This window comes from Bos javanicus, chromosome 27, assembly GCF_032452875.1.
Source record: "Bos javanicus breed banteng chromosome 27, ARS-OSU_banteng_1.0, whole genome shotgun sequence".
Taxonomy (NCBI): Eukaryota; Metazoa; Chordata; class Mammalia; order Artiodactyla; family Bovidae; genus Bos; species Bos javanicus.
In genome coordinates, this window is record NC_083894.1 from 42,028,022 (window position 1) to 42,045,510 (window position 17,489).

General features: G+C 48.2%; 1 protein-coding gene and 1 long non-coding RNA gene across 3 annotated transcripts in view; both read right to left on the bottom strand.

Moving 5' to 3' along the window:
* Nucleotides 1-7,374, bottom strand: part of UBE2E1 (ubiquitin conjugating enzyme E2 E1) — a 64,081-nt gene extending 56,707 nt beyond the window's left edge. Inside the window, exons 1-3 of one of the 2 annotated variants that reach the window (XM_061404721.1) lie at nt 7,207-7,374; nt 6,121-6,305; nt 2,561-2,611 (exon numbers count right to left, since the gene is read on the bottom strand). In XM_061404721.1, the coding sequence (XP_061260705.1) occupies nt 2,561-2,611; nt 6,121-6,272 (203 nt within the window). In that variant the 5' untranslated portion in view covers nt 6,273-6,305; nt 7,207-7,374. The remainder of the gene's footprint in view (nt 1-2,560; nt 2,612-6,120; nt 6,306-7,206) is intronic. The other variant, XM_061404723.1, reaches the window with a different exon arrangement.
* A 2,438-nt stretch (nt 7,375-9,812) lies between these two features.
* LOC133240097 (uncharacterized) lies at nt 9,813-17,130 on the bottom strand. Its single transcript, XR_009734104.1, has 2 exons — nt 16,950-17,130; nt 9,813-10,017 (listed from the first exon to the last, which is right to left on the bottom strand). It is a non-coding gene; the product is annotated as an uncharacterized LOC133240097 (long non-coding RNA).
* Nucleotides 17,131-17,489: the final 359 nt, after the last annotated feature.

Below are 17,489 nucleotides of genomic sequence, written 5' to 3' on the forward strand. Positions count from 1 at the left end.
AGAAATAAACATGCATACATTCAATGTATCATTTAATTCACACATTTTAATTGGAAGCTAGCTTCCCTGGTGGCTCAGAAGGTAAAGAATCTGCCTGCAATGTGGGAGACCTGGTTTGGATCCCTGGGTGGGGAAGATCCCCTGGAGAAGGGAAAGGTTACCCACTCCAGTATTCTTGCCTGGAGAATCTCATGGACAGAGGAGCCTGGTGAGCTACAGTCCATGGGATCACAAAGAGCTGAACACGAACTTCAAAAAGTAGCTTCAAATTACCCATTTCCATCTCAAATAACAATATACATTAAAATAGTAAACGATTCAATCCTATAAGGTACCAACACAAAACCTAAAACCAAACTCGTTTACGTTAGCTGACTATTGGGGTACTGTATAACACTCTATCAGTAACACTAGTAAAGCAACCAAAAGTAGAAATCACAGTTCACAGCACTTAAACAGCCCTACTGAAAAATGTCTTCAGAAAAATAAGGCAGTCTTTACTTTTGAAAGTCAACATAATACACATTTCCCTCCCAAAATAAAAATGTCTTGTGTTTTCTCTGAAACTGAAGAAAAATTTTTTCAAAATGTTTATGTTAAAGCTTGTGTCCCCAGCGTCCACAACCCAACAACCCATCCAGTTTTAGGTGATTGATGGTCAGAGGTTTCACCTTTAAGGGTCTTTAGGAGGGTTTTCCAAGGATAAGAAGTTCTACATGTTGAGCAACACAAATCTCTCACACGGGAGCTCAGCTAAAATGCTAGGAAACTAAAGTGTACTGACAACTGGTTTCTTAAAGAAAATGATTAATCCCATGAAAACCTTCAAACTGTTTACAATTTTAAATTGTAAATTTAAGAAAGAAGTTTATGCCTTGATAAACATTATTAGTTTTGAAACTATGCTTTAAAAGCTTGGTTTTAAAACCTAGATCAGCTAAAGCTGTCTGAATCCACAAGACATGCATGGAAGAGACGTGATATCAAATATGTGGGTGATAAGGACAGGCAGCAGATATACCTTGGGGAATGCCCATGGGTTCAATACAACCAACCAAGGGAGCCACAGGCCTCCAGCCGAAGTAAGCTGCCACCAAGATGAAAAAGGAAAATATCCCAGGCCTAAGCCTGGCCCATTTCTCAACTGTTCAGAAAGACAGTCTGAAAAGATTCTTGAAAGCCAAGAGAGAAATCCTCCAGAACGATTAACTGGCTACAAACTATAGTTTAAGGGCATTTCAAACTCAGAAAACAGGACACGATTTTACCAAGCAACACCCCACACTTGACCGAACGTAAGAACATGTTACAAAAACGGCAGTGTTAAAGCTTTCCCCACTTAATCCATTAACCACAGCTTAGAAAGTTCAGTGTTCATAAGCAAAATATTCCCTTTCGTTTTTCAACCTGAATATTTCCACAGGCGCATTTTAAATTCTGTTTATCACCATTGTTACTCGCTAGTAACAACTTCTTCCTATGCTATATAAGTTTAGTACACTTCTAAAACACCTCACCCTATTCCAATTATCAATCCTGAGAACTAAGATTTAGCTTAACCGTTACAGTTAATTTTCAGACTGTGGGAGTAAGAGAACGGAATAATTAACCTCTCTCAAACGGCGCTACTGTAGTACTTAAGTCCTTCAGCGGAGAAGGTGACAGCACCCCACTCCAGTACTCTTGCCTGGGAAACCCCATGGACGAGGAGCCGGGTGGGCTGCAGTCCATGGGGTCGTGAAGAGTCGGACACGACTGAGCGGCTTCACTTTCACTTTTCACTTTCATGCATTGGAGAAGGAAATGACAACCCACTCCAGTGTTCTGGCCTGGAGAATCCCAGGGACGGGGGAGCCTGGTGGGCTGCTGTCCATGGGGTCGCACAGAGTCGGACACGACTGAAGCGACTTAGCAGCAGCAGCAGCAAGTCCTTCGTCACTTCACGTTGATTTAGTAAAATCATCCAGTCTTCCGCCTTGACCCAACAAAAGCCAAGTGGCCATTTTAAATAAAATCAAGTTATCACCAAATCCTTCAAAAGCGTGTATCAAGTTGTTTTGAAACTGAAACACGCATGATATACACACAGTTCGAGTAAAGCAATTTTGAGGAAAAACATCTCTACGGAAAAGTTAAAATCTATAAAATAAAGTAAAAACGTCTTTATCAAAGCCACAAACTACATCCTGAATCGGTCAGCCCAAAGTCCAACACAAAAATGCACACAACGTAACTTGTGAAGATGCAGTGTTACCGCTGCATTAACTTGAAGAACAAAGACGGCAGTTTTCTGAACTGAAATGTCCCTAAGCGTCTGGGTCCCACGCACCCTCGGGAGCCCTGAGGGGGTGTCCCAGAAGCACGCGGACAGGCGTCCCCTCAGAGGGCCCGCCGCACGGCGGCCGCACACTCGGCGGAGCCTCCGCCCAGGCCGGATTCCAGCGTGAGCTCGGGGTCAGCGCCCCACAATCACCGGCCAATGAACAAAAGCAAAACTTCGAAACAAGGAGAAGAGGAGACTTCTACAGTTCAGAAGGGGGACCAGGGGACAGGCGCTCACCTGCAGTTGGGCGGAGGGTCTAGAGTGATGTCCGCCAGCTCCTTCTGAATCCTGGATCGGGAGGCGAGGGGAGAGAAAGACAGCGCGTCAGGGTGGCCGCGCGCAGGGCTGACAACCCCCGCCCGGGTTCGAGGCCCGCCTCGCGCACCGCCCCTCGGCTCCGCTCGGCGCCGTCGCCGCCGCGACCCTTCCGGAGCGCCTCGCCCGCGGCCGGTTTCCCGACCCGCAGCGGACCGCGCGGGGCGCAGCCCGCCCGCCAGCCGCCCCGCGTCTCCCCCGCCCCGCACGGCGCCCCCCTCAGGCCGCCCGCGTCCCCAGGACGCAGCCAACATGGCCGCTCCCCGCGCGGCCCCGCGGGCGCTGACCGCCCTGCCGCCTGACCGTCGGGCGGGGGCGGCGCAGGCCGCGCGGCGCCCCCGGGAGGGCCCCGCCCGCGGCGCACGAAGCCGCGACCGACGAAGCCGCGGCCCGCCCCCGCCCCCCGCCCGGACACCCCGCCCGCGGCCCGCAAGGTGCACCGGCCGCCGGGCCCCGCTGGCCCGCACACCCCGGCGGCCCCCGCACTTCCCGGGAGCCCCGGCCCGCACCCCGCACGGGCTCTGAACCCGGGACCCCCACACAACACACCCGCGAGCTCTCGTGCCCGCAGCGCCCCGCCACTGCACGGAGCCCATCCCCCGCCCCGGGCCGACGCCGCCCGGCCTTCACGCCGGCCCGGCCTTTGTCTTGGGCCTACCTAGGTGCCCAGAGCATCAGTTCAGACCAAAGTTTGCGGCCATGAAGCCTCCGCCACCTTCCAGACCCAGCCTGGTGTCTTTATCACCTTTCCTGACCCTATCGAATCAAGCCCTAAAGGGCTGTGCTACAATTTAAAAACCCCACATAGGCAGTACAGGAGTACAAAACATACACACAGTCTAAAAGCAATCAATCCCAATGGATGCTCTTCTCTTCCCAAAGGTTTTCTGAGGGTAGGATGACAGGACTAGCTAGCTACGATTGCAAAAGGTTTTATGAAAGCAGTTTTTTTTCATTTATAAGTCAAGAGAAATTTACTTCGGATTGGGGTGGTGATTAGGGAAGTTCCTTAAACTTTCCAATTGGAGGACATTTCTTGTCGTGAAAGGGCTTTGCCATCTCTGGTATCTACTTATCTGTGTCCTGCTCAATTCTTTTGCGATCATCCTATCAGCTCTGGGGCCTTGGCATCCCCGGTGTCTGACTCATTATTGTATGTCAGGCAGTTTGGATGGTGGGCTTCCCGATTCTTTACCTGCATCTACCAGAATGGCTGTGTATGTTAAAGCCTATGTACAAGGGCAAAATCACCTCCCTCTAAGCACAACTGGCATAAATCCTCCTTGTCAATCCAATCTCTCTGATAAAATATTCACTGAAAAGGGAGCTGTTTCTTTAACACCTCAAAAAGATAATACCAGACAGCTTTATCGACTTCACTTCTACAGCAAACATTCACACTACTTCCAGAATACTGGGAAAAGATTTGTAAGAGTAATCCACACATGTTCCACAGAGTATTTCTTATCCAGTCCACCTGCAGTGGGGGCTTTCCCTTCAGCTGTGGACTAAAAACCAACAAGTGGTTTCCTTCTAATGGGCAGTTAAGTAACCTGTCGGCCAACTCAGGCTTGTCTTTCTTCCCATCTCCTAGTATATGTGCCCGCCCCAATTCTATTCCCACCTTCCAGATCAATTTCCCCGAGCAGCATCTACAGGGTCCCAGCAACCTCCCTTTTCCCCTTGTTCTTTCGTGGATACGAGGCCCCCTGTTTTTTCACCTTTACTATTAACCACAGCTCTGCTTTATGGTAACAGCCACTCCTTCAGCAAGATTCCCAGGGAGCTAAAGCTGATGTTAACCTGATAAAATTACTGTTGGAAGCTTCCCGCCTTTCATTTATTTTACACCTACCATCTCTTTCCCAGGCATTTCCAAATGAGTTTTTAACTTCCTTAGCATAAATAGACAAATTGTGTCTAATGAAGAAAAAGAAACCGTCTCTAATTTGCCTACATAAAGCAGACAATTTTATATTTGACACCTGTGCCTTTATCCCCAAATATATTCCTGTACACTAGGGTAATCCAGCAAAATATAAAAATGCTAGTGAACTAACACAAATATTCTGCCTTAGGTCGGGCCAAAAGCTGCCCCCAGCTTGGATCAGAGAGCCCAGAGAAAGGGAGGGGGAATAAAGAGACGGCTCCATCCAAAGTGGGCAGGGGAGACGCCAGGCTCGGGGAGAACCAGCACAGGGCTGACCGCAGAGGGCCGCTCAGGACTCCTGGGAAGCTGAGATGCGATCAAACGACCTCTCTGAAATGAGAATCTTGCCAAGGCACCTTGCCACTTAACTCTACACGTCTACACTGTTTACAGCAGCCAGAGCCTTTTCTTCGTCTCCTGTGCTTTGGTCACCAAAGCATTTCATCAACTTTCCAAATTTCAAGTCAGGGAAAATGACAGGACAAACTTTCTAACTCAAAGTTCTGGCTCACTACTCAGTGGAGAAACCTAAAGCCTCCTTTTCTTTTTTTTACGTTCTTTTCAGACAGACATCTTTATCTAAGCTACCATTTCGATTCCTTACTATCTTCCTGGTTTGCCACTTTAAAGTTTAATGACTGTACACCGGACAGCAGGATTTATGAAAAGGAAAGGGGGCTCCAAGGAATCTGCTGTAGACTAAGGCTTGTGAGGATCAGAGGATACTACCGAAGGATGATGGAGGTTAAAAGTAACTTCTATCAGAGACATAAGAGGGAGAGAAAAAAGAAAAAGAGCTACTGCGTGAATTCAACTTGTGTTGACAAAAGTGTTTTTGTTTTGTTTATAGCATAAAAGAAAATAGCATGAAAAAAAAAATTTGAGCGTCCCTGAAATTTAAGTGGAGGTTCTCAAAAAGAACAAAGAATCCCCAAAACAGCCTGGAATAACTAATTTACATCATTTATTGATTTATTAATTTGCCTCAACTCTCTAAATCAGAAAAACCTCTTTAAATCCCATTTGAAAACATCCATTTCCATCTATTAAATTTTTTACTCTGCTAATGTGAGTTAGTTATTCCTTATGCAATTTGTGGAGAAAGCACTATTCAAAGAAAGATCCTATGTGCAACAGGTGAGAAGGAAGTAAGACGGTGATAGAAATCGCAGTGATAGAGCTGTCCGGGCAGGTATTAGTAATTAAGTGGGATGACAGTCTTGGGGAGGGTCACAGATTAGTGATTAACAGGACAAATAATTTGAAATCAGATGTGGAAGTCACTAGCAACACTCATGCGGATTCTTACAAACTGCAGCAAGATATGGGGAAGGCAAGCCACAACAGCTGCATGGAGACAATGATCAGAAGAAAAAACAGAAGCAGCAACAGAGAAATAATTCGGGCTTTCAAGGTCCTTTTTTCCCTTTTTATGAACACATAAGCCCTGAGGAGCGAGTAAGCTACCCTCACTGGAGGCGGACCCAATGCAGCCGGAGGCCGTGCGGGCAATAGGAAGCCTGCTTTGGGGGGCGGGGGTGGGGTTCGGTACCTCTTGGCGCTGGTGGAGAGTAGTTTGGAGTTTTTGCTCATGCTGACTTTGCTCTCCTTCTTCTTGGGGGTGTTTGCTTCTTTCTCAGTTTGCTGGTTGGAGGACGAAGACGAGGAGGAGCTGGTGCTGGCCCTCGAATCGTCATCCGACATAGCGAACCCCCCGCCCCACCCCGCAAACAGCCCCTGCAGGGGGAGGGAGACAAAATAGAAAGGCCGGTGTAGACACGGAACTCGGGTGCTGTCAGGAGGGCTCGGGCCCCGGCCGCCCCCCGCCCTCCACGCGCTTTCCCGAGTCTCCAGGCCCATCACGGCCTCCGCGAGTCGGACGCGGGCTGTTTGTCTGTATTCCCGGCCCCGAGTGGGGGCCGCGGCGGGGACCGGCCGGGAACGCGGCGCGCCGCCCCTCGGCCGCCCCCGAGGCTCCCCTCCGGGCGGGGGCCGGGCCCGCCGGCCTCGAGCGGTGTGCAGCGGCCCCCGGGGGTCGCGGGGGCCGGGAGCGGAGTTCGGCGAGGTGGCGGGGCGGGGAGGCCGGGGAGGGGCGAGGGAGGAAGCCGAAAGGGGGGACGGGGGCGGGGAGCGGGCGCCGCTGGGTGGGGGTGGCGGGCGGCGGGCGGGGGCGCCGAGGCCGGGCCCCCCCCCCAGCCCCGGGCCGGCCCCCGGGGGCGCGGCCGGGCGGGGATCCCAGCACTCGCGCGGGCGCCGCCGGGGTAGGGGTGCGGGGCCTCCCCGGCGGAGGGGTAACAATGAGCGCGGCCGCCCCGGGGGGCTAGTAGCCCCGCGGGCCCCCGCCCCGGGGGCACGGGGCGCCCCTCCCCTCCCCCTCCGCGGGCCTTGGCGGCCACCGGGGGCTCCCGGGGCCGCGCTGACAGTTCGAGCCCCGGCGGCCCCCCCCGACCCCCGCCGCGGGCGGCCCCCGCGCCCCACGCGGCCCGGGGTCCCCGCCCATCCCCCCGCGGGCGGGCCCGGCCCCCCGCCGCCCCCCAGTCCCGGCCCCGCGCCCAGCGGCCGCCCGGGCGGCGAGGGGCGGCCCCGAGGCCCGGCGGCGCAGCCGGGGGCCGGCGGGCGGCGGGGGGGATCCCCGTACCTCTCTTTGTGTCTGGCTGCTCCGTGCCGCCGCGGCGGCTGCTGCTGCGGCTGCGGCTGGGCCTGGCCACTCGTGTCTCTCTCTCGCCGGGAGAGAAGCGGAAGTGCAGCAGCAGCAACTATTAAACAGGCAATGGCTTCCCCCGCCACACACGCTCGCCCGCGCCCCGCCCCGCCCCGCGCAGGCCCCGCCCCGCGCAGGCCCCGCCCCCGCCCGCGCAGGCCCCGCCCCGCGCCCCTCCCCCACACCGCGCACCTCAGCACCTCGGGCGCCGGGCCGGGGGCCGAGGTCTCGCGTGGCCTGGGGACCCCGCCCCCGCCCGCCCTGGGAGGGGGTGGGGGTGCAGAGAACTGCCGGGAGTTGGGAGGTGACCTGAGGAAGTCCTCTCCCAAGGGGCTTTTGCCAAGGGGACTCGAGGGTGGCCGACTGGTTTAAAAAAAGTGATCCGGTAGCCAGGACTTTGGACGAGAGAATGCCCCCGGGAACTGCTCCTAAAAAGTGATCAGCCTAAGGGGAAATGAGGAACCCCACGACAGGCTTTTCTGTGGGCTGACCTGGCTTCTCCCTCTGACGGTTTACCTGCTAGGAGCAGAGGTCGGTGCAGGCTCCCCTGTGAGAAACGGGACTTTTCTGCCCAGACACGTGCTATTTTACAATGTTAAATATTTCCAGTCATTTTTATAGACAGAGGTGGTGTTTTCTAAAAGTGATACAAAGGATTTCGTTACAGGTAAAACCAACCAACGTGCGACAGTCTCATGAATATGAGAAATCAATGGGATTAAACTCTGTACTACATTAGACTGGATTTAGAATTTTTGGTGTCAGAATTTAGATTAAAAGTTTGGGGGACCGCTGTACATTCTTCAGCTACAATACAAACGCCATTCAAATAATCATACTATTTTTATAAAAGTCGCTCTAATTCTGAATTGTTCATTTAGTATTCTTACCAAGATTAATTTTTTTTAACCATCAAATTACAGTTATGTTTCTCATTTATTCCTCATTTCAATGGAAGGAAATTGAAGAAATACGTATGAGGTTACACGTACTAGGTGTAGTACATTAAGCGACTGTCCAGACAGATTTCCATGGGCCACTCTAAATTATCTCATTCAAATTGCCATCCTTTTCCATGGCAACAGTGTGGCTTCAGTTACCACAGTACAACACAGTTTATAAAGCCCATGGCATATCCACTAACCAGGAAAACAAGCATGCTTACCACCCACCTAAACCCCTCCTAGCCCTCAACATGAAACTCCAACTTTACTAAGACTCATAAAGTAATTGTGAGGTACCAGGAAACATGTACCTACCAAGAATTGTCATGGTATCAAGGGGTCTAAAAGCTGAGAAAGAAAATATATATAGGGCATCATTTCAGCCTCCTATCTCCAGACAGAGCAATCCCTTAGTCACTCAGATGCTTAGAAATTTTGAAAAGATCCCACATGTCTGTCTGATTTCAGGAGTCCTGGTAGAGCATATAAGAATAACATTCTCTGTTGTATGTTATACGAAAACAATCCAAAAGAATCTGCTTAAAACCAGGCCGTATACATGTACTTTGGATGTAAAAGATATAAATTTAAGGGAAAACAGTAAACAAACATGAACTCAGTAGGGATGAAAAAAATAATATGAAGACAGTTATTAAAATTGAGACTTCCTCTTAACTAAAATGTGGGTTCCTGATTATTTAAAATACATGTTCACACTGTCAGTGTCATCGACTCAATGGACATGTGTTTGAGCAATTCCGAGAGTTTTGGTAATGGACGTGGAAGCCTGGCCTTCTGTAGTCCACGGGGTCGCAGTCAGACACGACTGAGCGGCTGAACTGAACTGTGTGAATACAACCAGTGAAGAATGCAGGAAAATAAAAGGTTTGATTTGCTCATATGACTAGGATGGTAGCTGAATTTTTTCTTTAATTTTGGTTTGCGTAAATCGTATGTTTGGAGACTAACTATAATAATATTTTTTTTAAAAAACCGAACATGGTATTTTGTGTTTCGTTGATGCTTGAATTAGACTGGTCCCTGGGGAAATAAATCATGACATGGAAGGGCCCCTCCTCTGTAGGGGAGTGCCTTCCCAACCACCAGTCCGGAGGGACACTAGCTCGCATTTGTGTCCTAGTCTTTCTTATCTCTAACCCTGATTAGCGCTTTATGGTTCAGGAATGACCTGCCTGCCGAGGGGGGAATAAAAACCTCAAAATGTTAAGAAAAGAATCTGCTGCTCTCGGAAGACTATTCTTTATGTCAGATTATTTTAAATCAACAGTTGTCTCTGTCATAAAAAAATAATAATAATTCATTTATAACCATCTAGCTCTTCTGCTTATTAGCTGCAAGGCCTAAGGAGCCAAATTGACCTCTCTAAGCCTCCCTTTCCTCATCTATGAAGGGCCATACCTGTGCCGTACTGACCGGTGAGTTGTAAGAAAGAACAAATATGTATCTATAATTAGATGGTTTGTTAACTGTTGCTTAAAGTAAAGTATTCATAATCCCACCCTGATCCTACTTCTCAGGAATTTTGTCAGGACACGGGGTCTTTATGACTCGGAATTGACGATAGTATAAGAGACCTCCTCAGGAGAAAGATAAGAGTGGGGGAGTCAGAGGATTTTATTTACCAAATGGGGCCTAAGATATAATATCTTTGAGTTCAAACTCCTCATGTTGCAGATGAAGAAATTCAGGCCAAGAAACCCAGTGTCTTATCCAAGGTCAAGCAGAAAGTCGGTGGCAGAATTACGGCTGTGGTCCATGGTGTCTGGAGATGATTTTGTTTCTTCTGGCAATGTTTGGTAGGGGGAAGAAGGGAGAGTCTCAATTATGTTAAAGAACAACATATTAAATATATTTAATATGTAAAGAACTTTGATAATATTTTAAAGAACATAAACAATCAGCATAGTTGGGAAAGTGGAAAAAAATGGAAGCAAGTGAAGGGAATCGCTGAATTTATAACATGTATTGTACTTGAACCAATTAATGATCACTATTGAAGTTCCCTGCTCCCCACTCTGAGAATAATCCTTATTATGTCTTTATTTCATATTGGTTGGCATATTTTAAGTAGGTACTACATTGTCATGCTATATTATCCTGAAGAAACCAAAGGGTGTGCCAGGAAAATCTCCCTCCACCCCTCCCCCCAACTCTGAAAGTCAAGGGCAGGCAAATGCACATGCATACAGTGGCTGCTTTGATAAGAAGGCTCAATCTACATTAAAAGATGCATTCAGCCAAAAGGCCCGCGTGGTGCAGCCCTCGGCCATCCCTGGGCTTTGAAAAATTGGGCTCCAGTTTAGTAATGCCTCTTTCTGATTCTCAAAATGATCCAATTCTCTTTCTCAAGCCAAATTCTCTTCCTCAAGCCATCTTTAGAGTATCAATTATCTTTAAGTAGAAGCACTTGAAGTTCAATGTACTGACTGATCCCCAGGAGGTGAAACGACATAGTTGATTCAAAAGACCCCATCGAACTTTCGAGTACTCCTGTTTTTGGTTTGTTGCTTGCACGGAACTTCAAATATTTCATGAAGCTGATCGTTCTCTTTGGCCAACGTCACATCCAAAGAACTGTCAAACAAATTAACGTTTATTACTATGACTTTTTAAAGCTACCTTATGACTTGATACAAAGACTTCCTTTTTTTTTTTTTGGTCAAAAGGAAAAAGCTCTTATGTTGGGAATGTAAAAAGAATTTCTTTAAAGGTTTTCCGAAAAGATGGACTCACTGCAGTTTTCATTCAACTTGTTTTATTTTATGTTGCTCCTTTGCTTGAAAAAGTCATTCCTTATATAGAAGGATAGAAGGATAAAGAAGGTTTGCAAAGAAGATCAATTCCATGAGGCCTAATGAGATCTGGGGTTTTTATCTTCAATTTGGGTTGTCTTTTCCACGGGCTTTTTTTTTTTTTCCCCAAAAAAAACACTAATTCCTTTGAAGGACTCTATTGGTCCTGAAGGTTGCTATCACAAAGCTAGGACAGAGCTAAATTATTTTTTCTACCACATGGAGGCATTGAACAACCATGTGATTTTCAAAATTTACCAAGATTTGATAAGAGTTGAAAGGTTTCTCAGGCAACAGCAAAAAGGTGGGTTTGATGTCGACAAATGACTGGCACTTAGTATGGAAGCATTCTTCCCCGTTTATAATTTAGCATCTCCTCTGAGGAGCCTGTTCTCTAAACACACTAGCTTTCAGCCTCCTACACGTTGATAACATAAGGACACACTGTATTTGAACATACTGGATTGCAGCTTGAGCAGGTTGGTCCATTAGTTTCTGAAACCTTTTCTTGAACGGAACACATTTTCAGTTTCCTGAAATTTGGAGGGATGAAAGAGTACGGGAAAATTGTTTTTTATTTCACGCTCTTAAGTAGCTATTGTGAAACTTTTTTAAAAAGATCAACTCCCCCTCCGTTCCCTGGTGTGGCAAATCTCAAGTCAAGGATCCACTTTTGAATCCAAAAGTTACCTCAGTAACTGCAAGGCCCAGAAGCAGTTGGCAGCAAAGATACCAATGTGAACTTGCTAAGCCTACTTGATGAGTTCTGTCTTTGCAGCAGACAGGACTCAAGTCTCAGCCCCAAATTAGTCAAACAGCAAATACGTATTAACTGCCTGTGTGTGCTGAGCACAGTGCCCGGTGTCGTGGCAGAAATGAAGTCTGAGAGGCGTTCTCTGTGTGCTTCGGTTGCGTTGCCTCTTTGGGATACCTTGGACTGTAGCTCGCCAGGCTCTTCTGCTCCTGGGGTTCTTTCTCCAGGCAAGGACACTGGAGGGGGTTGCCATTTCCTCCTCTAGAGGATCTTCCCGACCGAGGGATCAAACCCCAGGCTCCTGCTTTGGCAGGCGGAATCTTTACCACTGAGCCACCTGAGAAGCCCGTGCCTTCTTTCAGTACATTGTAAAAATCAAACCGCTATATCTTTAAATAACAAAAACAATATATAGAGGCAGAAAAACTCCGGAAGTTACAGGAGAGACCACGAGTAGACAAATTTGTTCAAAAGAAGTGAGTGGTGGCTGGAAGGGTGAAAAGAAGTCCCCTGGCTTTTGCAGAGGGCTCCACGGTGAGCATGGACGAGGAGCCGGGTGGGCTGCAGTCCACGGGGTCTCGAAGAGTCGGACACGACTGAGCGACTTCACTTTCACTTGTCACTTTCATGCATTGGAGAAGGAAATGGCAGCCCACTCCAGTGTTCTTGCCTGGAGAATCCCAGGGACGGGGGAGCCTGGTGGGCTGCCGTCTATGGGGTCACACAGAGTCAGACACAACTGAAGCGACTTAGCAGCAGCGGCCAAGGTGAGCTGAGAAGCCCGGACTTCACTACAGGATCAAAGTACAAGAGAAAGACACTAGAGGCATTTTAGCCTAAGGGGTGTCTTAAGAAGATTAGTTTGATAGGAAAGCCAGGAAAAAGAGGAAAAAGTCTGCAAACCATGAGGAAGCCACTGGGGGAGCCTGGGCTTAGGGAAGCTGCTCCTGAGTCCTAATTCTCTGCACTCATTTTAATTAATCACGTTTAATGCCGAAGCTCTGGGAATTTAAAGCCCGCGATAGCCGAGAACACGTCTGCTTAGAAGTATTCTAGAACAGTGCTTGGCACTTAGTAGGCATGCAATACACAGCCATAGGAGAAGGGGACGACAGAGGATGAGGTGGCTGGATGGCATCACCGACTCGATGGACATGAGTTTGAGTAAACTCCAGGAGTTGGTGATGGACAGGAAGGCCTGGTGTGCTGCAGTCCATGGGGTCGCAAAGAGTTAGACATGACTAGTGACTGAACTGAACTGACACAGTCATAGACGGCAGGGGATGGACATCATCCTTGGCGCTGATAGTGTCCTCTTTCCCTTCTCCCACCTCCTTCAGTGGCCCATGGTTCACAGGTGTGGGATGACGCCATCCAACTCTCAATAAGGGACATGTGGGGTCTGTGTTGCTTTTCCCAGGAAAGCACGCGTGGCCCCAAGGTGAGTCCTGAAATGACGCCTAGCCACCCTCCGGAAATGCTGGATGAATTTTCTAAGGTCAGGCAACTGGTTAGCTGCAGAACTTTCCCTTGAAGGAATTCAAGTGGACTGTGGGGTCTGGTGGCATCCACATGGCTGCGCCTCAAACGTGGGGTGCCCGTGGGGACACTCGCAGCCAGAGGAAACCTCCAAGGGTTGAGTGTGCCGTTGTCCTAGCCGGTCGGCACTGCTCTCTGTAGACTGGGCCGAGTCATCCGCTTCACAGACCCTCCGCTGCAGACATCAGGCCAGGCACAGACTCACCTCTCCACTGCGTGTGCGTGCCCACACACACCACTTGCTTCCTGAATTACACTCACGGAATGGAAGACAATCTGTAATCTCACAGTGGAGTGGGGATGGATGTGGGCCCTACATGACTGTGAAGCTAGAAGCAAATATCCCGGCTTGCCTTGCCTCATCCCTGACTTCAGTCTCCTTGAAAAGTCTCTTTAGGAACAGACTTGTGGTTGCCAAAAGGGATGGAGGGGGAAGTTGGGGTCAGCAGATGGAAGTTTTAAAGTGTAGGATGGATGGACAACAAGATCCACTGGATAGCACGGAGAATCTTCAAAGTCCTATTCGTGTGTTAGTCACTCAGTTATCTCCAACTCGTTGTGACCGCATGGACTGCAGCCCGCCAGGCTCCTCTGTCCATGGGATTCTCCAGGCAAGAATACTGGAGTGGGTTGCCATTTCCTCCTCCAGGGGATCTTCCTGACCCAGGGATCGAACCCAGGTCTCCCGAATTGCAGGCAGACACTTTACCTTCTGAGCCACCATGGAAGTCCTACGATAAACCATCATAGAAAAGAATATATTTCTTAAAAAAGGAATGTGTATGTATGAACACCTGAATCACTGTTCTGTACAGCAGCAATAAACGCAGCATTGTAAATCAGCCATGCCAGGTTTTCCCGTGGCTCCGACCTTCCCCGCGATTCCATCCCAGGGAGGAACACAGTTAAGGAACAGGCAGGCCTCTTCCCAGGCCCACACTCCCTCTGATGGATGGTGACGTCTGGAAAGTTCTTCAACCTGCCCAACTTTTGCTGCTGCCTAAGTAAAACTGGAATAATAAACCTGATTTCTTTTTTTTTTTTTCATTTTTTATAGAAGTATAGTTGATGATTAGAAAAGACCCTGATGCTGGGAAAGATTGAGGGCAAGAAGAGAAGAGGATGACAGGGCAGGAGGAGAAGGGGATGAGATGGGTGGATGGCATCACCAACTCAATGGACATGAGTTTGACCAAGCTCCAGGAGATGGTGAAGGACAGGGAAGCCTGGTGTGCTGTAGTCCATGGGGTCGCGAAGAGTTGGACCCGCCGGAGCGACTGAGCGATAGCATAGTTGATTTATAATGGGTTACTTTCTGCTGTACAGCAAAGTGATTCAGACATATACATTCTTTTTCATATTCTTTTTCATGATGGTTTATTGTAGAATCTTGAATATAGCTCCCTGTGCTATACGGTAGGAACTTATTGCTTATCCATGTAAGATTTTTTTTTTAAAGGTTAAATAAGAAACGTCTATAAACTGCTTAGTCCAGGGCCTGGCATGACCAGAGCTATCATTGTTGAATCTAACACATTATTCTGGTCTAATTAGTATTTTTCAGGACTTAATCCAGCGATCTCAGACTTCCTTTGGCTGTTCCAGAATTAATAAATTAGAAGCACACGCAGCCAACCCTGTACTCGTACACTATTTTGGTTGCTTCCTGTCACCAGGAGACACTGCCGTGGGGACCTCTGCCCCATTCTAGCTCGAGCCCAAGGCCGCATCCAGGGAGCCGCGTGGCCACCTGCTGAGTGGGGGTCATTGTAGCACGAGTCTGAGAGGCTGAACAAACAGGTAAGTCAGAAATCATCCGAGTTTGCCCAGAAGTGCTCCTCTCTCTCAGTGAGTGAGTCAGAACAGCCGAGTATGTGACGCTTTCGCTTCAGTTGTTTGGAGAGCTGTCAGGTGAAGGATCATTCCAGAGGATTTGTGTCTCTTAGGCGGAATTCATTCTCTTTCTTTGTAGATGGCAGGTTAGTCCGGCCCCTTCAAAGTGTTAAATCAAGAGGTCTGAAAGGAAACTGGCGGTGGGCAAGCTGGGGTTTTCAAAGATGCTTGAAACGCAAGAACGTGTCTCAGGGCAGCCTGTGGATCACAGTGTGGACGAGTGTGGGAAATGGTGGTGAAACCGCTCACTGTTCACATGCTTCTCTGCGTCAGATTCTCACACTGGATTCCCAGAAGCAATTACACCATCAGCAGCAGCAGTTTGGGTTTGCAAAGGTCGTTTTTTGCACCATCTATAAGCTATTTAGGTTCCATCTGTTCTAAGACAGAGATTTAGAACTGGGTAACTGGGGGGAATATTTGTCCTCTTCGAGTTCTAAATTTTTACTATATTACAGAGTTGAGAACATAACATTTTTTGAAAACAGATTTTTCTTTCCATATAATTGTATAGAAATTTGTATTCAGAAACCCTTCAACAGTGGAAAAGCTCATTACTCACAACTCTGGGTCACCCCTTGGCACTGCTGTGTCCTTCAGCGACAGAGGGGAAAACGAGAAGGATCCTTTCTAAGCCTGAGATTTATGTTCCGATATTTAGAGTTTATTTAGTTCCAGTTGTGTCTTAGCTTAAAATAAATCCTTGGGATGGTGGTTGGTCTAAAGAGGTATATATTTAAGATGTTATTTTTGGAAGCTGCTAGAGAATGAAATGAAAACTTGTGATTTTCCTTGAACTTGGCTTGAGAGTAAGATCAAGATTTTATGAACTTGGAGGTGCATACATTTACTCTGCTCAGACTTTCTAACTTGTAAACGAATGGCTTAGAGCAGAGCCCAGCCAGAATAGGGAGCTCAAATTCTATAGAGATTTTCTTAGTTCTGTCCCCATTTATGGATCCATCGTTACCAAAATCGTCTGTCATCCTCTTATTTAAAGAAAATAATTATTGGCACTCCAATATATTTGCATCATAAACACATATTATTGATACATTCCATTGTTTATTTATTGTACATAAATGCTACACAGATAATTTAGGTTTGGCCCTTTATAGGAATGGCTGGAGAGGTTTTCCTTAGTAGTATAGGGTGTTTTAGTTTAGTTTTTTAAATGGGACTTCGAGTCCTCTCCTTATGAAACCTTCCCTGGGTTGGGATGATCCCCTGGAGAAGGGAATGGCAACCCACTCCAGTCTTCTTGCCTGGAGAGTCCCACGGACAGAGGAGCCTGGCGGGTTACAGTCCATGGGGTCGCACAGAGTCGGACAGGACTGAGCGACCAGCACTCATGAAACATGCGTGATGTGGAAGGCGTGGAAGGCAGAGCTGTGTGTGTGTGCCGTGGCCGAGTGGTGCACATCTGGTCACGTGTGGCACTAGGCCATCTCTGCAACATCTTTAACACACAGCTTCTGCTTTCTAGAAAAGTCCTTTTTTGTCTGTTTCATTCGTTTCCTTTTTATTATGAAAAATTTGGAACATTCATAAAAGCAGAAAGCATAGCACAAGGATCCCCCTACACTCACCTCAACACCCACATTGAAGAATTGATAATATTTGTCTTTTAATTTACTAAAACAGTTTAAAGTAAACCGATGTCAAGACGAATTACCCTAAATTCTTCAACCTGCTTCTTCTTCAAAACACAAAACAAAAAACACATACCATCGTTACAGTTACAGTGGCTCAGCTGGTAAAGAATCCGCCTGCGATGCAGGAGATCCCGGTTCAGACCCCCTGCAGAAGGGATAGGCTGCCCACTCCAGTATTCTTGGGCTTCCCTGGTGGCTCAGCTGGTAAAGAATCTGCCTGCAATGCAGGAGACCTGGGTTGGGAAGATCCCCTGGAGGAGGGAAAGGCTACCCACTCCGGTATTCTGGCCTGGAGAATTCCATGGACCGTATAGCCCATGGGGTCAGAAAGAATTGAACTTGACTGAAGCACTTTCACCCACTCTAGTGTTCTTTCCTGGAGAATCCTAGAGACAGCGGAGCCTGGTGGGCTGCCATCTATTGGGGTCACACAGAGTCGGACACGACTGAAACGACCGACTTAGTAGCAGCAGCAACAGAACCACTTTCACTTTCATTATTAACTAGCAATAATTCCCTAGTTTTGTCTAAATATTCTGTACATATTCAATGCTCTGAGTTCCCTTTAGGATCAACTCAAAGTCCTCTTCAAGGCCACACATTCTGGGTTTGTTTCGTCCCT